At 43.0% G+C, this 24,478-nt stretch overlaps 1 protein-coding gene and 1 pseudogene across 2 annotated transcripts in view; both read left to right on the top strand.

The window, feature by feature from the left end:
* LOC101178607 (leucine-rich repeat-containing protein 37B-like) overlaps positions 1–23,998 on the top strand; it is a gene marked incomplete at its 3' end in the record, with an annotated part of 30,154 nt that extends 6,156 nt beyond the window's left edge. The window contains exons 4-12 of the mRNA XM_030808761.1: positions 1,812–1,883; positions 4,945–5,016; positions 5,667–5,747; positions 9,202–9,273; positions 9,855–9,929; positions 19,568–19,686; positions 21,608–21,876; positions 22,006–23,154; positions 23,744–23,998. Coding sequence (XP_030664621.1) covers positions 1,812–1,883; positions 4,945–5,016; positions 5,667–5,747; positions 9,202–9,273; positions 9,855–9,929; positions 19,568–19,686; positions 21,608–21,876; positions 22,006–23,154; positions 23,744–23,998 — 2,164 coding nt within the window. The remainder of the gene's footprint in view (positions 1–1,811; positions 1,884–4,944; positions 5,017–5,666; positions 5,748–9,201; positions 9,274–9,854; positions 9,930–19,567; positions 19,687–21,607; positions 21,877–22,005; positions 23,155–23,743) is intronic.
* On the top strand, positions 14,733–15,594 carry LOC115833948 (annotated as a pseudogene). The gene has a single exon (XR_004029131.1). The product of XR_004029131.1 is annotated as an endophilin-A2 pseudogene (transcript).
* Positions 23,999–24,478: the final 480 nt, after the last annotated feature.

Genomic DNA, 24,478 nt, shown 5'->3' with positions numbered 1-24,478 from the left:
AGTTATGGATGAATAAAAGGGATTCCATCCAAATTTGAATTTTTCTGATCACTCATGAATTTAATTAAATATCTTCATATGTTTATTGAACATTTGTGTTTCTTCTCTGAGTTTTCTGTCCTTTGTTCATTTTCTTGTTGAATTGTTTTATCGTTTTCTTCCTGATTTATAGAAGGAATTAGTTTAGACACATAAATGATTTTGGAAAAAATGCTTACATTCAAAGTAACATTTTTCACAACAGTTTGTATCACATCATTAGTTTGACTTATATAGACAAGACATACATGAGTTCTAAATTAAAAATAAAACACATGCTAGGTACAGTGGCTCACACCTGTAACCCCAGCACCTCGGGAGGTCGAGGCAGGTGGATCACCTGAGGTCAGGAGTTTCACACCAGCCTGGCCAATATGGCGAAACCCCATCTGTACTGAAAATACAAAAATTAGCCAGACATGGTGGTGGGTGCCTATAATCCCATCTACTTGGGAAGCTGAGGCAGGAGAATTGCTTTATTTATTTTTTGAGACGGAATTTTGTTCTTGTTGCCCAGGCTGGGGTTCAATGGTGCGATCTTGGCTCACTGCAAGTTCCACCTCCTGGGTTCAAGGGATTCTCCTGCCTCAGCCTCCTGGGTAGCTGGAATTACAGGTGCCCGCCACCATGACCAGCTAATTTTTATATTTTTAGTAGAGACAGGGTTTCACCATGTTGGACAGGCTGGTCTCGAGCTCATGACCTCAGGTGATTCATGTGCCTTGGCTTTCCAGAATGCTGGGATTACAGGCATGAGCCACCACGCCAGGCCAGGACTACATTTTAAAAGCAAGAAAATCATTACGAAAGTCAGGGTAGTGGTTACCTATTAGGGTTAGAGAGAGGAATATGATTAGAAAGGGGCACGCTGGGGCTTCTGGGATGCTAGCAATAATCTTTTGTAACAATGTTTACATGGGTATCTGCTTTACAATTATTAAACTGAATATTTGGCCAGGTGAGGTGGCTCATGTCTGCAGTCCCAAGAATTTGGGAGGCAGAGACAGGAGGATCACTTGAGCCAGGAGTCTGAGACCAGTGTGGGTAACAGAATGAGACCCTGTCTCAGAAATTAAATTAAATTAAATTAAATATAAACAACATTTCTGTTATGTGCACTTTATGCACATTGTAGTTCTCACATTTTTTTGATGGGAGAAAAAAGTTGAATGGCTTCACTTGCAGCCCTGACATGGTCCCATGTGGGGCTTTCATAATAAGGTTTGGGAAAAGAGAGGAGGAAATGGAGGTTCTGCTGATCTTGGTGCCACCCAGAGTTGGATTCTGAAAGGTATATTATGATCTAGAGAGGAGTCATTAAAGATACAATTTGGTGGGAAGAGTGGAGCGGTGTGCTGGTGTGTGTGTGCTTGCATGTGTGTGTGTGCTTGCATGTGTGTGTGTGTGCTTGCATATGTGTGTGTGCTTGCGTGTGTGTGTGTGCTTGCATATGTGTGTGTGCTTGCGTGTGTGTGTGTGCTTGCATATGTGTGTGTGCTTGCGTGTGTGTGTGCTTGCATATGTGTCTGTGCTTGCCTGTGTGTGTGTGCTTGCATGTTTGTGTCTGTGCTTGCCTGTGTGTGTGGTGATGGTGGTGGAGAGAGATGGACACAAAAAGGAAAATGTAAGAAAAGGTTTGAATGAAAGCAGAGCAGATACCACCATCTAGAAATGACCATGACCCAGCTTTCCTCCACATGCAGGAGATAGTCCTGTGTAGCAAATAGTTGTAGTTTGCATTTTAATCTAGAAATAACTTTTTCATTTTCCAGAATTCTCAGTGAAAATTATTTGACTGAATTACATAACGATTCATTTGAAGGCCTGCTATCCCTCCAGTATTTGTAAGTTAGTTAATCATATTTTTGAGTTTTTAGTCATATTATTTTTAAAATGAATAAGGGGTTCAAATTAGATAATCTCTAAGATTTCTTCCAGCAATAAAATTCTGCAATTCTGTAAGTTTGTATAGGGTCTCCGCCCATCTCTAGCATTAGCTACGTCCTATGCATTTTCAGTTTTTAAATTGTATAGACAAAATACAGACAGAAAAAATTTCACATGGTAAGAAGATCTGAGCAGTGACTGACACCCATATGAACCTTGTTTTATAAGGATTTACATACCATCTTCTATTCAAATCTACAGCCAATAGATCAAATCTAACTTAGGGTTTATTTTTTAATGGCCTATTAAGTTAAGAATGGTTTTTGCATTTTTAAAGGACTGTGAAAGAAAAAAGAAAGAGAAATATGCGAGAGAGATCATATGTGGCCCACAAAGCCTTAAAATATTTACTGTCTGACCTTCACAAAAAAATATTTGAAAAAGTTGGTTTAGTAGGATGAAAGGAATTAAAGTTAACTTCAGATTGTTGCCTAAAGGAGAAGAAAATATGGACCACCTACATTCATTTGAGCATCATTAATCCAGAATTTTTTAGTAATTTAATCGGAATTAAATTAACATTTAAATATTTGAAATCAGCTGAATTATAGAAATAATATTATCAAGAATATTAAGCTACCAAGAAAATAGACTAGTATTAAGGATTTCATTTTGGGAATTGTTATATTAAAACAGATGTTTAAAATGATGGTTAAGTGGTAGAGCTAGAAATGTTTACAGTAAGAAGCATATCAGAAATGCCCCTAACTCTCCACTAATTATACAGTAACTATCTCCCGAGCCCTGTTACCAAGAAAGGGATACCTGCATAGTACTTCTGTCTGTTAAGAGACAAGAAGATACTATGTTCAATTGCTATGAAAGCTTGATTCTTATCCTCTGTCCATAGAGGTGTGTATGTCATTCATCCTTATTAGTGATGCTCTTTTGCAAACAGATTCTTTCAAATGTGAAAGGCTTAAGGAAAGTGGGTGAAAAGACCCTCAAGTGGATGCCAAAGTGCTACAGAGGCCATGAAGTAATAAAACTACATTTGCTTTAAAATAATCATTTTCCTTCTACTCACTCCCCCAGCTATTTATTTATTTATTTATTTATTTATTTGAGATGGCGTCTCACTCTGTCACCCAGGCTGCAGTGCTGTGGCGCGATCTCGGCTCACCGCAAGCTCTGCCTCCCAGGTTCACTCCATTCTCCTGCCTCAGCCTCCCGAGTAGCTGGGACTACAGGCACATGCCTCCACGCCCAGCTAATTTATTGTATTTTTAGTAGAGACAGGGTTTCACCTTGTTAGCCAGGATGGTCTCGATATCCTGACCTTGTAATCCACCCGCCTCAGCCTCCCAAAGTGCTGGGATTACAGGCATGAGCCACCACACCCGGCCAGCTATTCATTTGTTTTACAAATATTTGAATTTACTTTATTTCCATGTGTCAGTTTTAAACATGGTGGCCAATGCAGATGAGCATTGCCTAGTCCATGCTTTCAAGGAGTTTATGCTCAGAAAAAATGGGATGAAAAATAACTACATTCTCACGCTTCTAATCCCAGCACTTTGGGAGGCCGAGGCGGGCGGATCACGAGGTCAGGAGATCGAGACCATGGTGAAACCCCGAATCTACTAAAAATACAAAAAAATTAGCCGGGCGTGGTGTCGGGCACCTGTAGTCCCAGCTACTCGGAGAGGCTGAGGTAGGAGAATGGCGTGAACCCGGGAGGCGGAGCTTGCAGTGAGCCGAGATTGCACCACTGCACTCCAGCCTGGGCGACAGAGCGAGACTCCGTCTCAAAAAAAAAAAAAGAAGAAGAAGAAGAAATGGATGTGGGCACTAGGAGGGATAAATTGTTTCTGAAGCATAGAAGAGGGGAAAATGACTTCAGTTTGGACCCAGGAAGATGTTACTAGAACAATCCCATTTGAATAGGACTTTGAAGGGCCATTGTGTAGCATCGGACAGACATCTTGGGGACAATATTCTAAACTTGCAAAAGGGAAATGGGAGAAGGGCAAAACACAGGAAAGTATTCGAGGAATGCCATGAGTACCTGTAGATTACAAGGAGGGAGAGTAGGAAATTGGAGCCAGATCTTCTAGGGCTTTGAATGCCAAGCTGAGGAGCCATCATGGGGAACCGTGTTATCACAGCAGTGCTGTAAGATGGCTCTGCATCACAGTCATTGAGGGGGCACATTAGAACTCAGTTCTGGACTCCACCCTCATAGTTATTGATTCAGTTGGTCTAGAGTGGGACCAAGAATTTGCATCTTCAATAATTTCCCAGGAGGTGCTGGTCTTTGCAAGCCACTTCTAGAGTGTTTATATGATGACTGTGTGCAGGATAGTTTAGGAATGGAGAGACTAGAGATGGAGACATCAGCCAATGTTACACCATCCAGGTAAAGAGGGAGGGAAAAGCCCCATCACTGTATAACTGAAGAAATTGCTTTCATGAAATATTAAAGCAATATAAAACCAAAAATTAATTTCTATTAATATGATAGAAATTAATTGTATTAATATGATTTGAATATTAGTTCAAAGTTATGTATTAAGTAACTTCCTTTCAAATGCTGTGAAAGGATGTCTTTTATTTCTTCTGATACTGAAGTGGCATAGGAAAACAAACCTAAACTAGGAAGGTGTATAAATGTGAGGCTATTAATTTTAATATTAGAAACTATATATAGAGATAAAAGCTTTGAGCTTATAATCTAGGATTTGATGAGACTACAAAAGGGCATCTAATCAAGTCTACTGCTCTCAGGAAAAATTAATTCCAAAGTCTATTGTATATTTTATTTATTAAAATTATGAAGGTGAGACTCTAGGAGAGGTACAGGCAGGGTTAGGGGCTCTGGAAAGTTCAAATACAGGTCCAAACGTTTACAGTCGAGATGAAAAATGTGTATTCAATATTATTCTAAACTCTTGCTATTATTCATACTAGTCAACACTGATAACTTATAAGGCAATATTTTCATTTTATTTTTCCTAGAGATTTATCCTGCAATAAAATACAGTATATTGAAAGACGTACATTTGAATCACTACCATTTTTGCAGTATATGTAAGTTACAAATATAACTTTATTACATTTGGAATTTTTATAAAACTTAATTATAAACCTCTTTTCTATTCATTTTGAAATATGATTAAAATTTGACCAGTAGAAAGGTACTAAAATTATATAGCAATTCCTTTTTGTCTCTAGCAAAGATTAGTGTGAGAATTATTACACAGATCATAGTGAATCATCAGAGAGCAGTGGTTCTCAACTGGTGTGATTTTGTACTCAGGTGCCATTTGGTAATGTCCAGAGACAGTTTTGGTTGACAAAACTGTGGTTGTGGCTCCTGGCATCTGGTAGGCAGAGGCCAGAGATGCTGCTAAACATCCTGCAAAGTATAAGACAAACCCCCACGGCAAAGAGTTATATAGTCCAAAATGTCGATGGTACTGAAGTCGTGAAATCCTGTTCTAGAGAAATAAAGATCACTTAACACAGGTACTTACTGAGCGTTCACTGTTTTGTAGCTAATGCACCACATGTGCAATGTTAAAGTATAAATCATAAGCCAGTATCTTCCAAAGTGAGATTTCCTTAGTGCACAGAGAAAGGACTGAGGTTATGTTCCATCCTATATAAATTAGACTCACAGCAAATGATAAATGTTCTGAAATGATTTTTTTTCCTTTGGCTTATGTCTTTTTTTGTAGAAATCTGGGCTGCAATTTAATTACGGAACTGAGCCACGGAACATTTCAGGCCTGGCACGGAATGCAGTTTTTACACAACTTGTAAGTGAAATAGAAGATGAATACGTGTAAACAACTATTTTGTTTAAAAACTCATACAATTATTGGTCAGCTGGGTATAAGCCCATTATGAACTCTGAAAAGCGTGTCTTATAAGATTCATTCATTTTTCTCAAGTGGGGAAGCTAAGGTACAAAGAGGCCAAGAGACTTACGCAGCTTATATATGACGTGCTCTGCTTGTCCTAGTTCTGACCTATGGCATGGGCAAGAAAAGGCATCAAACAAGTGACCCTCAAATTAGCCTTGTTGCTGGGCGGGGTGGCTCAGGCCTGTAATCCCAGAACTTTAGGAGCTGAGTGGGGCGGATCACCTGAGGTCAGGAGTTCAACACCAGCTTGGCCAACATAGTGAATCCCCATCCTTACTAAAAATACAAAAAAATTAGCTGGGCGTAGTGGTGCAGTTTTTTGCTCCCTGGAGGACTTTGTGTTAAGCTTTCTTCCTTGCAGCTAAATGTTGCAGACATTTAAGCAGTTTGAAACTCTGCATATGAGCAGGAATCAAAGTTAAATCCAAAGTGTGGGGCTGGGCATAGCGGCTCATGCCTATAATCCCAGCACCTTGGGAGGCCGGGGTGGGAGGATCACTTGAGGTCAGGAGTTTGAGACCAGCCTGGCCAACATGGTGAAACCCCATCTCTATCTACTAAAGATACAAAAATTAGCAGGTCGTGGTGGCAGGTGCCTGTGATCCCAGCTATCGGGAGGCTGAGGGTCGAGAATGGCTTCAACTCGGGAGGTGGAAATTGCAATGAGCCGAGATTGTGCCACTGCACTCCAACCTCCCCTCCAGGCTGGTCTCGAACTCCTGTGACCTCAGGTGATCTGCCCACCTTAGCCTCCCAAAGTGCTGGGGTTACAGGTGTGAGCCACCATGCCTGGCCAAAATGGTGTTTATGTTAAGCTATTGTGCAAAAAAAAAATATTGTAAAGAAAATACATCGCTCTATTTTAATTCCATATACTTTCCTGACTACTCTTCTGCCGTAAGTGAAAAAATTCTATGATTTCTCTGTGTAACATACCCAGCAAATCAGAGTGGGTATATTCAATGGCCTGAAGGGGACTTTAGACTCAAGGTGAAGATTCTCCTCTACATCTGACTTTAGAAAATACTTTCCACCTTTCTTTCTTGTGGTTCAGAAATCTAGTTTCACACAGTTCATTTTGAGGTAGAGGGAGGTGTTCAGGATGTGTCTGGATTAGAGCAGCAGTTTCTGCAGATGCTCCTCTCTGTCTTCATTAATTTGCTGATGCTTAACTTAGGGAAGAGACACTGAGGGTCTGTTTTTCTTTTGCCCTCACACCAGAGAACAGGCTCATTAGGTCCCTCCACCAAGAGGTTTGGGTAGCATCAATACAAATGTCTTAAACTCACCACCTTTACTAAGCACTTTATAACAGTGGGAGTCCCACATAAGAATCTGGCGGCCAGGAGCGGTGGCTCATGCCTGTAATTCCAGCACTTCTGAAGGCTGAGGTGGGTGGATCACCTGAAGTCAGGAGTTTGAGACCAGCCTGACCAACATGGTGAAACCCTGTCTCTACTAAAAATACAAAAATTAGCTGGGTGTGGTGGTGGGCACATGTAATCCTAGCTACTCAGGAGGCTGAGGCAGGAGAATCACTTGAACCCAGGAGGCAGAGGTTGCAGTGAGCCAAGGTCATGCCATTGCACTCAAGCCTGGGCGGCAGAGCAGGGCTCTGACAGAGATGGGGTTTTACCACATTGGTCAGGTTGGTCTGGAACTCCTGACCTCAGATGATCCACCTGCCTGGCTTCCCAAAGTGCTGGGATTATAGGCCTAAGCCACCAGGCCCAGCCAATAAATGGAAACTTTAACTCAAAAGAAGGAAGGAAGGAAGGAAGGGATGAAGGGAGGGAAGGGAGGGAAGTGAAAGAAGGAGGGAGGGAGGGAAATGAAGAAAGAGAAAGAAAGAGAGAGAAAGAAAAGAAAAAAATTGTAAAACCATAAGGTTAAAGTAAACCTTTTTTCTTCATACAGATTAAACACATGAGTTCAGATTACAGCTTTGCTTCTTCATAGCTTGGTGACCTAGGACAAGTTATGTAACCGCTCTGTGCCTCAGTTTCCTCATTTATAAAATAGGGCAATAATAATATCTACCACATAAGGTTATTGTGAGGATGAAATGTGAAATTCTGATCACAAATACGTAGCAGCCTAATAGATACTCACTGTAATAATTATTATTTTTATAATTTCTGCAAAAGTACAGTGATGATTCTTGGGTTAACCTAAAGGGTGATTTTTATTTCTTCCTGTTTCTTTTCTTTTTCTTGTTCACTTTAAAGAATTAAAAAGAAAATAGATTCCAGCATTTTGGAATAAAAATTCACATCAAAATGAATTTATTTTTTATTGACAGATAAACAAAATGTCATTTGTTTATTCAATGAACATTTATTAAATCCCTAGTAAATTTCAGACATCATGCCAGGCACAGGGATGACAATGACAATACGATGTGGTCTCTGCCCTCAAGGAGCTGGTAGCCCAGGAGACTGACAAGTAGATAGGTGGTTACATGCAGTGTAACAAAGGCTGTGATGTCATACAAGAAGACAAGTGGGAGTATGTGATGGGAGTATGGTTTTGACCAGTTCCTCCTCTTAGATTTATCCCTTTTTCTTTGGCTATAAAGCAAAAGAATTGGTCCTTTTTTTTCCTTTAACTGTGCAAATTAAACCATAAATTTAAAAAACTTTATAAAGATGAAAGGCAAGCAGTCAGGCGCAGTGTCTCACGCCTGTAATCCTAACAATTTTGTAGGCCGAGGGGGGTGGATCACGCGAGGTTAGGAGTTGGTGACCAGCCTGTCCAACATGATGAAACCCCGTCTCTGCTAAAAATACAAAAATTAGCTGGGCGTGGTGGCGGGCACCTGTAATCCCAGCTACTCAGGAGGCTGAGGCAAGAGAATTGCTTGAACCCAGGAGGTGGAGGTTGCAGTGAGCCAAGATGGAGCCATTGCTGTGCAGCCTGGGTGACAGAGCAAGACTCCATCTCAAAAAAAAAAAAAAAAAAAAAGGAACTTGAATTTTGGACGAACAACTTGAATTATGGAGGACACTAGAAATAGTGTTTCCTACAGAGTCAGGGCTTCCTACCAACATAGTCATTTCTTGGGTTTTTGACCTGAAAAGTTCTGTGGCATATTTTTTCTGTGCTATCCACTTCTTTTTTTTTTTTTCTATTTCTTTCCTGCTTTCTCTCCTCTACTTTATCTTCTAGAGCCCTAGGTAGTTCCCAAAGGAATAGTGCTTTACAGAGTCTAATGGTGATTTATTATGTAAAAGCAGAAAATTATTTTTTTTAACTAAAAGTTCCATACCAAAAAATGAATATAGACTTTTCATGCAGTTTCACACATTGAAAATGCAGGTAATTTTAATTTCATTGCATTTTTCAGAATTCTCAATCGCAATCCTCTGACTGCTGTCGAAGATCCATATCTCTTTGAACTGCCGGCATTAAAATATCTGTAAGTACTATAGTACTCTCATGAGTCATGAGATGATTTATGCTTTTTAAATTTGTCATCAAAGATAAAGTATTTTGCATTTAGGCTACAAAGTCATAATTTAAATTTTAACTGAGTTATTGACAAAAGTTATTGGCAAAGAAAAGGATTAAGAAAGGATGTATAATGGTCAAGACAGCCAGCAGGGGAAGGAATAGTGTTGAAGAACCTGTATATATTTGGAACATGTAGACACATGGTGGAATATTACTTAACCAAGAAAGCAAAGAGGAATAGGTGTTCATTATTCTAAAAAGGAAGAAAAGAGTAAATCAAGATAGGTGAATGCAATATGAAATGGGAAGTAAGATAATGGTAAAAAAAAAGTGTAAGTTCTCTTAAATATTATTAATTTGATGATGTAGATCAACTTAAATTTCTTTAATAAGATCTCTCTGGAATTTTACAGCAAATAAACTGTTGAAGTGGCTTGTTTTGTAGAGAAGCCAAAATTGAAGTAATCACATGTCCTCGAATTATCTTTTGAAGTACAGAATTTTGTAATGGGTTCATATCATGAATGTTTCGGCTTTCTTCTTCAGAGACATGGGAACAACGCACATCACACTTACAACGCTCAAGAACATTCTCACGATGACTGTTGAACTGGAAAAACTGTAAGTTATTTTTTTCTTAGATTTATTTTTACTTAGTTGTTTTTTTAGGTTTGTTTTATTATTTTCTTAAGTCAGGTTTATTGAGATATAATTTTCATATAACATTCACCCTTTATAAGTGTATAGTTTGATGAGTTTTGACAAATGTATAGTTACATAACCACCACCACATTCCCAGTATAAAGCATTTCTGTCACCTCAGAAAGCCCCCTCATTTCCCTTTGTAGGCAATCCCTTCCTCCCACCATCAGCCCCTGTTAGCTACTAATCTGATTTCTGTTCCTATAGTTTTGTCTTTTTCAGAATGTCTTATAAATGAAATCATGTAGGATGCAGCCTCTTGTGTTTGACTTCCTTCACTTAATATTGTTTTTTATTTTTTTTTTGAGACGGAGTCTCACTGTCGCTCAGGCTGCAGTGCAGAGGCATGACCTCAGCTCACTACAACCTCCGCCTCCCATGTTCAAGTGATTCTCCTGCCTCAGCCTCCCAAGTAGCTGGGATTACAGGCGTGTGCCACCATGCCCAGCCAATTTTTGTATTTTTAGTAGAGATGAAGTTTCACCATGCTGGCCAGACTGGTTTCGAACTCCTGACCTCAAGTGATCTGCCCGTTTCGGCCTCCCAAACTGCTAGGTGTGAGCCACCTTGCCCGGCCTCACTCAGCATAATTTTTTTGAGATTATGCCACCATCCATGTTGTTGCACCTATCAGTACAGCTGGCCCTCCATATCTGCAGGTTCCTCATCCATAGATTCAACTAACCATGGATGGAGAATATTTGGAAAAAATAAAATATATAAAATAATACAACAATAAAAACAGTAGAAAATTTAAAACACGGTATAATTATTTACATACCATTTACACTGTATTAGGTATTTAAAGTATACCCGAGGCTTATGTCATTTATTATATCAAGTATTATGTCATTCCATATAAAATACTTCAGCATCTGTGGACTTTGGTATCTGCGGGGGGTACTGGAGCCAATCCCCTGCAGACACCGAGGGACAACTCTTCACTCCTTTCTATTGCTCAGTAGTACTCCAGTTGTGTGGATGTATCAGTTTGTTTATCCATTCATCAATGTATGGACATTTGGGTAGCTTCCAATTTTTTGCAATTATGAATAAAACTCCTAAAAACACTCATATACAGGTCTTTGTGTGAACCTATGTTTTCATTTCTTTGGGTAAATACCTAGGAGTTGGATTATTCACATGCTTAGTGTATATTTAACTTTTTAAGAAACTGCAAAACTGTTTCCTAAAGTGGCTGTGCCATTTTACATTTCCACCAGCATTGTGTGAGAGTCACAGTTGTTCCACATCTTCAGCATTTTTTTTTTTTTTTGCAACACAGTCTTGCTGTATCCCCAGGCTAGAGTGCAGTGGTGCCATCTCGGCTCACTGCAACCTCTACCTCCCGAGTTCAAACAGTTCTTCTGCCTCAGCCTCCCAAGTAGCTGTAGGCACCCGCCACCACACCCAGCTAATTTTTATATTTTTAGTAGAGACAGGGTTTCACCATGTTGGCCAGGCTGGTCTTGAACTCCTGACCTCAACTGATCCACACCCCCTGGCCTCCCAAAGTGCTGTGGTTACAGGCGTGAGCCACCATGTCCGGCCCAGCAGATGTTTTTTTGAGACAGAGTTGTTGATGGAGTGCAGCAGCAAGATCTCAGCTCACTGCAACCTCGGCCTCCCAGGTTCAAGCGATGCTCCTCCCTCAGCCTCCTGAGTAACTGGGATTATAGCCACACACCACCATGCCCAGCTAATTTTTATATTTTTAGTAGAGATAGGGTTTCGTCTTGTCAGCCAGGCTGGTCTCAAACTCCTGGCCTCACTTGATCCACCTGCCTTGGCTTCCCAAAGTGCTGGGATTACAGGCATGAGCCACCATGCATGGCCCAGCCCAGCAGATTCTTATATTTGAGTTTTTAAAGAAATGTTCACCTTTCTACTGCTAGATGTGTAGTGGAATCTCATTGTGGCTTTAATTTGCATTTCTTTAATAGCTAATGATGTTGAATGTTCATGTGCAAATATCTTCTTTACTATACTGTTCAAATCTACTCCCATATTTTAATTGGATATTAGTATTTTTATTGGGTTTTTTTTCCTCCTGTAATCCCATTGGAGATTCGTTATTATTGAGTTTTAAGAGTGCTTTAGGCCAGGCGTGGTGGCTCACACCTGTAATCCCAGCACTTTGGGAGGCCAAGGCGGGTGGATCACGAGGTCAGGAGATCGAGACCATCCTGGCTAACACGGTGAAACCCAGTCTCTACTAAATACACACACACACACACACAGACACACACACACACACAAAATTAGCCGGGCGTAGTGGCGGGCACCTTTAGTCCCAGCTACTCGGGAGGCTGAAGCAGGAGAATGGCGTTAACCCAGGGGGTAGAGCTTGCAGTGAGCAGAGATCACGCCACTGCACTCCAGCCTGGGCGACACAGTGAGACTCCGTCTCAAACAAACAAACAAAAAGAGTGCTTTATAGATTCTAGATACAAGTCTTTTCAGGGACCAGGTACAGTGGCTCATGCCTATAATCCCAGCACATTGGGAGGCTGAGGCAGGAGGATTGCTTGAGGCCAGGAGTTTTAGACCACCTGGGCAATATGGTGAAACCTTGTCTCTACCAAAAACATAAAAATTAGGCAGGTGTGGTGGTGCTCACCTGTGGTCCCAGCTACTCAGGAAGCTGAGATGGGAGGATTGCTTGAGCCTGGGAGGTCGAGGCTGCAGTGAGCTGTGATCGCCACTGCACTCCAGCCTGGGTCACAGAGTGAGATACTATCTCAAAAATTAAATAATAAATAAAAACAAAAAACAAGGCCTTACTGATATGTGTTTGGTAAATATCTTCTCTCAGGTTGTGGTTTGTCTTTTTATTCTGTTCAAAGTGTTCTCTGGCTGGGCATAGTGACTCACACCTGTAATCACAGCACTTTGGGAGGCCGAGGCAGGTGGATCACTTGAAGTCAGGAGTTCGAGACCATCCTGGCAGACGTGGCAAAACTCCAATCTCTACTAAAAATACACAAATTAGCCACGTGTGGTGGCCCATTCCTGTAATCCCAGCTACTCAGGAGGCTGAGGCACAAGAAGTGCTTGAACCTGGGAGGTGGAGGTTGCAATGAGCCAAGATTGCACCACTGCACTCCAGCCTGGGCAAAAGAGTGACTCTGTCTCAAAAAAATAAATAAATAAATAAAATAAATAAGTTTTCTGAAGAGCAGAAGTTTTTAATTTTGATCAGCTTTAAGTTAGCAATTTTTTCTTATATGGCTTGTGCTTTTTTGTTTCTTACCTAAGAAATCTTTAAGAACCTGTTGTTTAATCCAAAGTGGAAAAGATTTACTCTCTATGTCTTCTCCCAGAAATTGTATAGTTACATTTAGATCTATGATCCATTTTGAGTTAATTCGCATATATGGTGTGAGGTTTATTTTTGTTGTTGTTTTTTTGCAATTTTATTTTTATTTTTTGGAGAAATGAGGTCTCACTGTGTTGCCCAGGCTTGTTTCGAACTCCTGGCCTCAAGTGATCCTCCTGCCTCATTCTCCCAGAGTACTGGAATTATAGGCATGAGGCATCATGCCTGGCCTTCTTTGTAGATATAGGTCTATCTATCTATCTATCTATCTATCTATCTATCTATCGATCTATCTATCATCTATATATATATATATCTTCACCAGGTGTGATGGCACATGCCTGTAGTCCCAGCTACTAGGGATGCTGAGGCGGGGGTATCGCTTGAACCCAGGAGGTAGAGGTTGCAATGAGCCAAGATGACACCACTGCACTCCGGCCTGGGTGACAGAGCAAGACCCTGCCTAAAAATATATATATACATATATTATATATACATATATATTATATATATGTATATATATTTTATATATATTCATATATGCATATGTATTTTATATATTATATATATATTATATATATATTTTATGTATATATGTGTATATATATGTATATATATATTTCTGCAGGGCCCTATTGTGAGTTTGTTACACAACTTACTGCAACTTAAATTGTGCCACCACCACCCTCCACAATATGACAAGCTAAATAGAAACTCAGTTATGCTAAGGCTGGTTGAGGGCATTTTGCAAGATTAGCATGGAAAGGGCCCTTCATTTAGCACTCTGCTCCGTTCATTTTTGTCAGGTCACTTTCTTATCTTCACCAGGTTGTCAGATCTGTTTTACTGCTCTAGCCTCACTTTCCTCAGCCTCCTGCAGCATCTTCCCTGTGAGCTAGACCCCTTCCTCTCTGGATGAAGTCCTCTTCATCGAACAACTTTCTCACTTAGTTCTCTAAGATAGTGAGGATCTGTCTGCTTTTTTCTTGACCATTAGTGGGTAGGAAAAATGCTCTGATTGTCTGTAACCATTTGTCACCAAGGACATAAAGACATTGAACAAATTTCCTCATTGGAGTTCGTTATTGGAAGTCTTGAGGAGTTTACACATTTATATACAAAGTAAGTAGGCCAGCTCATTTGTCTTGGCTCATGTGTAACGATCTTTCTTGCGTATTGAAAAATTACTATTCTCAAATAAGGATAATGTATATCTCAGGTCATTTACAGTCTCAAAGTTTTGTCAGTATACTTTGAAACAATCCTGCGAACAGATCTAGATTGAAGGAGACTTCAGAATCATGAACTGGAGGCAGCGCCGGGGAAGGTGCAGAGCTGGCAAGCACGTGGTGGGGCCCCTGAGGCACACAGAGGGTCGCACACCTGGGAGACTGTCGCTGGCACGGTCCGGGAGGGAGGTTCAGCGGCGGGAGGCAGCATGTCGGTTGCAGGGCTGAAGAAGCAGTTCTACAAGGCGAGCCAGCTGGTCAGTGAGAAGGTTGGAGGGGCTGAGGGGACCAAGCTGGACGATGACTTCAAAGAGATGGAGATATCAGCAAGGCAAGGCATTGACAGAAATGCTGGCAAGGACCATCAAGTACCTGCAGCCCAACCCAGCCTCGCAGGCTAAGCTGACCATGCTCAACACGGTGTGCAAGATCCGGGGCCAGGTGAAGAACCCCGGCTACCCGCAGTCGGAGGGGCTCCTGAGCCAGTGCCTGATCTGCCACCAGAAGGAGCTGGGCAACGAGTCCAACTTCAGTGACGCACTGCTGGATGCCGGCGAGTCCATGAAGCACCTGGCAGAAGTGAAGAACTCCCTGGACATAGAGGTCAAGCAGAACTTCATTGACTTCCTCCAGAACCTGTGTGAGAAATACCTGAAGGGGATCCAGCACCACGTGCAGAAGCTGGAGGGCCGCCGCCTGGACTTTGACTAAAAGAAGCAGCAGGGCGAGATCCCCGATGAGGAGCTGCGCCAGGCACTGGAGAAGCTTGAGGACTCCAAGGAGGTAGCAGAAACCAGCATGCACAACCTCCTGGAGACCGACACTGAGCAGGTGAGTCAACTCCCGGCCCTGGTGGAGGCGCAGCCGGACTACCACTGGCAGGCCATGCAGATCCTGGACGAGCTGGCGGAGAAGCTCCAGCACAGATGCGGGAAGCTTCCTCACACCTCAAGCGGGAGTATAAGCCCAAGTCCTGGGAGCCCTTTGACCTCGGAGAGCCTGAGCAGTCCAACAGGGGCTTCCCCTGCACCACACTCCCCAAGATTGCAGCTTCATCCTCTTTACGATCTTCCGACAAGCCCATCTGGACTCCTAGCAGGAGCGTGCCGCCCCGAGAACAGCCAAGCTGCAAGGTGCTGTACGACTTCCAGCCTGAGAACGATGGGGAGCTGGGCTTCCATGAGGGCGATGTCTTCATGCTGATCAACCAGATCAACGAGAACTGGTACCAGGGCCTGCTGGACGTCCAGTCGGGCTTCTCCCTGCTCAGCTACGTGGATGTGCTCGTGCCTCTGCCCAGTGACTCACTGGTGTCCCCGCCCAGCCCCTCCATCGACACTGGGTGGCACCCCCTGCCAGGTCTCCTGCCTTCCATGGGCTCCTGCTGCCAGGGTGGTGTCCAAGCCTGCCGGCGCCACCCAGGGCCAGGCCCTTGATGTACTCCCTCAGCAGGGAGCCACACTTGGGTGGGAGGCTTACCTGGGTGGGTGAGGACGCTTGTTTACACTAGCGCTGACCCCCAATGGTGACGGCTCACTTCCCCACTCCATGGCGCCGGCCTCCTCCCCGCTCCCCAACTCCTCACCCAGCTGGCCCAGGCGGGGCAACACTAAGGTGCTCTCAGAAACACTAATGTTCCTCCAGGGCAGCCCCCACCTCCGTCCTGACCCCACGGGGGCCCAGCCCACAGCCTACCCTCGAGTTCCACGGCCTTAACAGGCTTGGATTGACTGTCCCTGTGGGGTGGCTTAGAGACAGGACCCTGGTTTTAAATCCCCCCACAAGCCTGCTGCTGGCGATGAACTCTAGCCCCACTCCAGGGCCACGGTACCCCAGCCTCACACATGCACTCCGTCTCCCCAGGGCCAGGGCAGAGGGCCTCACTGTTTCCCTGGCCTGCTGTCAGCTTGCAGCCAGGAGACAGAGGCCAGCTGGGATCTGCCCCACCTTCCCCCTCTACCTCCCCCCGCAAGCAGGACAGAGAACATGGCCTCCTGTAGGGCCCTGCCTCCCAAGCCTCACCCTCACAAAGCCAAGTACCTTTTCAGCTTTTTAACTGCCCCCAGCCAGGCCCACAGAAGCCTGTGTCACTCTGGCACAAGCTGCCACCACCAGCCACCTACACACCCCCCCAACACACCTCGCACGGGACCACAGCCCCAGCCGTGCTGCTAAGGGCCAAGAACAAAGGCTCCAGTGAGCCCAGGCCAGCATGTCTGCATCCCTGACATCTGCTTCCTCTGTCGCCCAATCCAAAATCGACGAAATGGAGGGTCCTCTGGGCTGGGCCACATTAAGATTCCCCTCCCACTGAGGCCCAGCGAAGCCTCCGGACCCCAGGCTCTGCTCTGCACCCTCGTGGTCAGCAGTACATGAAGGGCACAGACACCCTGGCAGGGATGAGCACACAGCCTTGGGCACGGTTCAGGACAAACTGAAATGTATGCCTGAGTTTTGTAAACAGAAGTATTAAAGTTCTACAAAAAAAAAAAAAAAAAAATCATGAACACTAAATGCAATGTCTGATGTTTGATTGGATTCTGAATTTTTTAAGCCATGTTATGATTGGGACAATTGTGAAAATGTCCCAATGGGACATTTGGGCTCATGCCTGTAATCCCAGCACTTTGGGAGGCCAGGGAGAGGGGGTTGCTTGAGCTCCGGAGTTTGAGACCAGCCTGGGCAACATGGTGAAACCCCATCTCTACAAAAAATATAAAAATGAGCCAGGCGTGGTGGCACGCACCTGCAGTTCTAGCTACTCAGGAGGCTGAGGCGGGAGGATCACTTGAGCCCAGGAGACAGAGGCTGCAGTGAGCCGAGATTGCACCACTGCACTCAGCCTGTGTAACAGAGCGAGACTCAGCCTCAAAACAAAAGAAACATCTTTGTGTCAGAGTTAAGGTTGCTATGTAAGTAAAATGCTAGGTTATGGTTCTGGATACATTCAATCTATATGAAGATCAGAGGCTTCTATTGGACCCAAAGGAATACTAGTCACGTGTGATTATTCCTCTATAGGTTTGAAAGATGTATCAGGCCAACTTATTGGATGCAGTTTTAATCTAAAACTCTATACATTGTACCCCTAACTCACAGACTTCATGTATCCATTGAATACTCTTCTGTTTCCACAGTCTTAATGTGGCCCTAACAAAGTCATCCTTTTAGAGGACTCAGAAAAGGCCCCCCTACAACTTCTGTAATGTAATAATTATAGTAGTTAACATTTATTGATCACTCACTGTGTGCCAGACATCTTTCAGGTATAGATTCATTTAATCCTCAAAACTCATTTGAGGTAGGTACTATTATAATGACAAGGCCAAGGAACAGAGATTAAGCAATTTGCCCAAATTTACATTATTCACAGAGCTTGGATTTAAGCCTAGTCTGGCTGTGGAATCTGTATTCTTAATGACCATGCTATACTGCTTAAGATTAACCTTGAGAATTTATTCCAGTTACAGAGATTGTTTTTATTTCTCTGAAACTGCCCCCAAGAAGCCATAACAATAAATTAATCAATTATCTTGGTTATCTCTTTTGCCCAAATTTATATTTTGAAAAAAATTCAAACATGCCAGAAAGATGAAAGAATACTACAGAATCCAGTCAGAGATCAGGCACTGCATGTCATGTCTTCATTTCCTTTAATCTAAAACATGCCTCTACTTTTTTTGATCTTTCATGACATTGGCATTTTTTAAGAGTCAAAGATAGTTGTCTTGTAAGTTGTCCCACAATCTGGATTTCTCTGTTTCCACATGAAATTCAAGTTAAGCATCTTTGGGAAGAATACTGCACAGGTGACATATCTTTCCTGCCTCGCGACCCCAGGTGGCTCATAATGCTAAGTTTGATCACTTGCTTAAGGTGATCTTCCAGATCTCTCCACTGTAGTTATTTTGCTGGGTGCGTGGCTCACACTTGTAATCCCAGCACTTTGGAAGGCCGAGATGGGCAAATCACTTGAGTCCAGTTTTAGACCAGCCTGAACAAGGTGAAACCCTGTCTCTACTAAAAATAACAAAAATAAAAAAAATAAAATTAGCTGGGATGGTGGTGCAAGCCTATAGTCCCATCTACCTGGGGGGCTGAATTTGGAGGGTCACTTGAGCCCAGGGGGTCGAGGCTGCAATTAGCTATGATTTTGCCACTGTACTTCAGCCTAGGTGACAGAGTGAGACCTTGTCTCATAAAAAAAATAAAAAATAACTTTTCCCTTTGGTAATTAATACAAAATTTGTGGGGTGGTACTTTGAGATCAGTGAAGATCCTGTTCTCAAATGTCTTTTCACCCAACTGTCCATCAGTGATAATCTTTGTCTGAATGAATTTTTATTACATTGGTGGTTGCAAAGTGACACTTTTTAAAATTCTGTCATTCCTTCTACATTTATTAGCTAGCATTATTTCATTAAAGAACAACTCCCCCTCTTTTTTAATATCATTCCTCATGGATTTTTTATAGATTATGTTGTAGCTTATTGTTGTTATTCTTTTGAGTGCTCAGATTGTCCAGATTTAGCCAATGCAATCTCCATTTTTTTTTAACCCCACAATCCAGGTTACACTGAGCTATTTTTAATGCCAAGAGTAATTTCTAATATTTCCCACTCCCAACAGGAATTGAGAAAGGGCCTCCAGAAGTTGGGGGCTTATTCAGACTCTTCTTAGAAGTCTACCTTCTTTCGGTGTACTTTCAGCCCAAAGTGAGACTTTTGAGTCGGGAAGAGATGACTCTGAATTAAACTACTGATCAGTGTCACCCAATTCTAATCCCAATCACCTTTATTCTAGGCATACCATTCTCACTGCCATGCTTACCCTTCGGTTGGGCACCTGTGTCCTCCTTCCCATTGGCCTTCTGGTTCGTACCCAACTGTCCAGTCCACAGGCCTCCGTAACGCCTTTTTGCCCAGCCCTGTGGTAGCGTTGGCTGCCTCCTTTACCTACTCAAGTAACTGCTTTACCACTAATTTATCGTTTTGTGTTTTCATCTATAGGATCTTACCTAGCCATGTGGCCTGCTGCCTCTGCCAATTTAAAAATAGCATTGAGGCTGTCTGCGAGACAGTCAAGCTGCATTGCAATATTGAATGTCTGATTAACACCGTACATTGTCGTGAGTCCAAATTGCCTGGTGATAAATTGTTACATTATTTTAAGTATTTGTTTTTAAATTTTTATTTTTTATTGATGAAATTTTAAGCTAATGATATAATTGTTTAATTTACTCAGTCAGATTTAAACTCCCTCAACTTCTGAACTACTCCCTTGCTGGGAGTCAGGTTCTCAGTTATTATTACAAAATTTAATCATGGAACAGTTCCATATGCATACAGGACCAAGAGAAAGGAATGGGAAGGCGAGGGAATAACATGAACATCCACCCACTGTGTACTGTGCTCTCTGCTTGGTGCTTTGCCCCCAGTGATAATTTCTTCATATAGTGCAATGTAGTTGATAAGCTGGTTTTATATCCATGAGGTCTCAACTACTCTCTGCCTTTTAGGACAGATGTAGATCCGGTTTTGTTTTTGTTTTTACAATTTTATAAGAGTAGAAGAGATGCTGTTTTATTTGAAGCCTGAGAGCTTCTGGTTCCATAACCAGAAATTGCTACCTGGCTCTTCTAATGGAATGGAGGGCTTTTCCATTCTTAGTCCATCCAACTCTGAATTTGCTCCGAATCTCAAACCTTTCTATTCACAGGACAAATGCTCAAGTGCTTTCAAGAGTTTTTCTGTAGATTAGGTTTATTAGCACCAACTTCATGACTTCTAAAATGTGACTTCTTGAATACAGGTATCTACCAGTGATATGGGGTGGATAATTAATAATGCTTAGCTACTTCTATAAAGACAGTGTTGCTTATTTTTCAAAACTTTTTTTTTAACAATTATATTCTTCCCTTCTCCCCAAGAAGTGGGCAGAAAAGCATTGTTAATCTCCTTTTACAGATGAGGAAAAACAAGATCACAGGTGCTGAGTGCTGTAGCCTAGTGCCAGGTCTTCTGTCCCCAATTCTGGGTTTTCCCCAAGCCCATGTTTCTCTTTTCTTGCAATCTTTACTTCTTCCGCTGGCCTTCAGCACCACCCAAAATACTTTTAGTTCTGGAAAAGAAGCCCAGCTGCACACTGGCACACTTGACCTTCATGCAGTCAGAAGCTTTGGATGATTCCCCATCCAAAATATTAGAGATGAAATGAAAGCAAAGGAGGCATCTGACAAAAGTTGCTTTTTCCCTTCTGCATTTAGGACCTCAAGTAATGTTTATCCAGAAACTGCTATCATACCATAGATTCACTGTATATTTAACAACATAGGCATACAATCTGGCAAATTAAAAATCTCTTAACCTACACCCTGGATCCTTGCCCAAATTTAAGAAGAGAACTAAGGTGGACACAGTGTTTTTTTCCATGTCGCTTCTTTTGTGATGGGGGCTATGATATGTGGGAGCAGAGAATGGGGTGGGTGGGTGGAGCACATGGCAGATGAGGATCTATCAGCAGTGGGAGGGAGCATCCACTTTAGCATCTCCACCCTGCTCCTCTCAGAGGACCGCCTTTCATTGCATTCAGCTGTGATGGTAGCAAGAACACGGGCCCACTGAGGATGAGGAGAGCGGGAGCCTGGTGCTCTCTCTGCATATGAGGCAGGACAGCACAGGGTACGGCGCAGTCTGCAGAGAGGCCAGCGCATCAGCTCATCAGGGAAGCACTTGTCTTCCACCTTGGGCTTTGACCGAGCACTGGGCAATTGGCCCCTGGGGATCAACGGAATAATCCTAAGCAGAGTGACTCTATGTCACACTATGGAATGTTCCAAGTAGATGGCCATGTTTTCAAAAGATGTCTTTTCCTCCTTTCATTGTTGCCATTTCATAGGTTTAGGTTTGGGTGTATGTTTCTCCTCTCTGAATGGCAATCGAATGTTTGCTGACTCTTACTCTGTGTGACTGGGGCGTACAGCTATGGACTGAGTATGAAAGATGATCAAAGATTTTTCATGATGAAAACAGTCTCTTCTTTTCTGACAGCTGAAGAAGCATCTGTAGGGAATCCAGAAGGAGCGTTCATGAAGGTGTTACAAGCCCGGAAGCAGCACACAAGCACTGAGCTGACTATTGAGTCGGAGGCGCCCTCAGACAGCAGCGGCATCAAGTTGTCAGGCTTTGGGGGTGAGCAGCTAGACACCAATGACAAGAGTGATGATATCAGTGCACTAAGACACATCTTCCCTTATTTCTCAGCAGATCTAGATGCAGAATCAATATTGTTACCATTCGCTAAATTGCTTTTTTCAAATGTACAAGGTGGAGATAGGCTCTGGAGTATTTTGAAAAACAACAGAAAGAGCCCCTCACAGTCCAACCTTCTAGGTAACAAATTTAAACATCATATATTCCCAAATAAACTAGAAACTGTTGAAACACAGGAAAACAGCCTGGTAAAGATTCACGGTGTAGGCAAAAACCTGCAGAGAGTGAACAGAGTCCTCACAGGCCCAAGGAGCATCCAGAAAAGACACTTCAAAGAGGTGGGAAAGCACAGCACTAGGAAAGAACAGGATGCCCAGGCACTTGTGGACAATGCTGCCAAAGAAAAAAGGCTTGAGAGTCCAGCCCCAAGGGAGCTGGAACAGCCTCACATAGTGCAGGGTCCTGAGAAGGTAGCGGGAAACACCATCTACACTAAGCCTTCGTTCACCCAAGAGCATAAGGCAGCAGTCTCCTCTACGCTGAAACCCATCTCCATGGTCATGCCTTCTGCCTCTAGCCCCCCAAGAGCCCTACCTCAGGTCAGAGACAGATGGAAAGACTTAGCCTACACCATTTCAATGTTAGAAACGGCAATGGCTAGGGTTAAAAATATGGAGGCTGCTAAACCAATCGCACATTCCAATAGACTCATGCTCCCAAAGAGGCCGCCAGTGTCTGCAGAGAAGAGCCTCATAAATTCACAAGGGGTTTTTTCATCCTTAGGAGACCTGAGTCCTCAAGAAAACCCTCTTCTGGAAGTATCTGCTCCTTCAGAACATTTTATAGAAAACACTCATGTAGAAGACACAGCTGCAAGAGATGCCTCTGAAGAAAACGTTTTCATGGAAAACACTGTTATGCCAGAAGGCATCATCTCTGAAAACACAAACTACAATCATCCTCCTGCGGCAGCTTCCGCTGGGACTGCGTTCAACTTAGAGCCAACTGTTACACAAACTGACACAAAATGGAAACACAACAACATGGGGACTGACCTGTCCCCTGAGCCCAAAAGCTTCAATGACCCATTGCTCTCCTCCCCAGGTGACCAGTTTGAAATTCAGCTAACCCAGCAGCTACGGTCCCTCATCCCCAACGAGGATGTGAGAAGGTTCATGTCTCATGTTATCCGGACCCTGAAAATGGAATGTTCAGAAACGTATGTGCAAATGACCTGTGCCAAGCTCATGTTGCGAACAGGCCTCCTGATGAAGCTTCTCAGCAAGCAGCAGGAAGCAAAGGCATCCAAGGCAGAATGGGATACGGACCAATGGAAAACTGATAACTATATTGAGAGTGGACAGAAAGAGCAGAAGTCGTCTGAGGTGAGGACCACACAGAAACATGAGACCCAGATTTCCGATCATTTAGCATATCCCAGGACAGTGCCCACATAGGAGAACCTGGGACTCCCAGGCCACAGCTTGTCTTGGCCATGTAACTTAGGCCATGACAGTGATCTCCCACTTTGCTCAGGTAGACAGTGAAATAGATTACGGCACAAGATGAACTGTAGCCCGGGGGTGGTGGCTCACGCCTGTAATCCCAGCACTTTGGGAGGCCGAGGTGGGTGGATAACTTGAGGTCAGGAGTTTGAGGCCAGCTTGGCCAATATAGTGAAACCCTGTCTTCACAAAAAATACAAAAATTAGCTGGGTGTGGTGACACATGCCTGTAGTCCCAGCTACTTGGGAGGCTGAGGTGGGAGGATCACCTGAGCCCAGGGAGGTCAAGTCTGTAGTGAACTGTGATCGCACCACTGTACTCCCGCCTGGGTGACAGAGATCCTGTCTCAAAAAAAATAAAAAGAACAAAAGAACCTGTAAGCTACTCAACTGGAATACTGGGGTTTTGAAAAGTTAGCTTCCATTCTCTCTCTTTTTTTAATTGGTCTTTCTTTTTTCTTTTTTTTAGCTCATGAAAGAAGTTCCACGATATGGCTATAACAACGAAGTCATCTTGGCAATATCTGTGACTGTAATACTAACAATTTGGATTATAATGATTTGTCTGATTGAGGTAAGGACAATAATTAATTCAGGTTTTCAGAATACAATCCTGTCTTTGTGTGGATTCAGAACCCACAAACTGAAAACCAATGTCACTTTCCCACTTGACATTCTTCTTCTGTCGTTTAAGGCTGAGGTATGCTTTGTTCTTTTACTGCAAGTATATTCCAGGATTTTTAAAGGATCCTCGCTTCCAGGAGATCTCTGTGAAATGAAACCAAGTTAATTCCACTAGACTATTTTAAGAAGTTGATATAATAGCAAACTTTCTCCCACCCAAAACTGTCAACAATTGGATGTACTCACCGAGTCACCCCTTACTCTGCCACTAATTTATTTCCTTGTTGCTTAAATGATGAGAGACATATAATCTCCACCCTCACGGAGTTGTCATCACCCTGGAGAGGAAGAAGGCAGCCAAAAGTGAGAAGTATTGTCTTGTGGACTTATTAGATTCACATAGTATCGTCCTTCTCCAGTGTGTAAGGCGTTGTCTAAATAGGTCCAGTTAAAGCACTACACGGTAGCCATTTTTAAAAAAAATTTTTGGCCATATCTTTAAATTCATGGGGGAGGGGGAATGTCTCATACTCCAGCCCTCCTGAGCTTAGCCCCTCTGTGAGACGTGTCACCATTTCTT

This window comes from Nomascus leucogenys, unplaced genomic scaffold, assembly GCF_006542625.1.
Source record: "Nomascus leucogenys isolate Asia unplaced genomic scaffold, Asia_NLE_v1 001153F_51892_qpd_obj, whole genome shotgun sequence".
Lineage (NCBI taxonomy): Eukaryota > Metazoa > Chordata > Mammalia > Primates > Hylobatidae > Nomascus > Nomascus leucogenys.
This window is presented reverse-complemented; position numbering and strand designations above follow the sequence as displayed.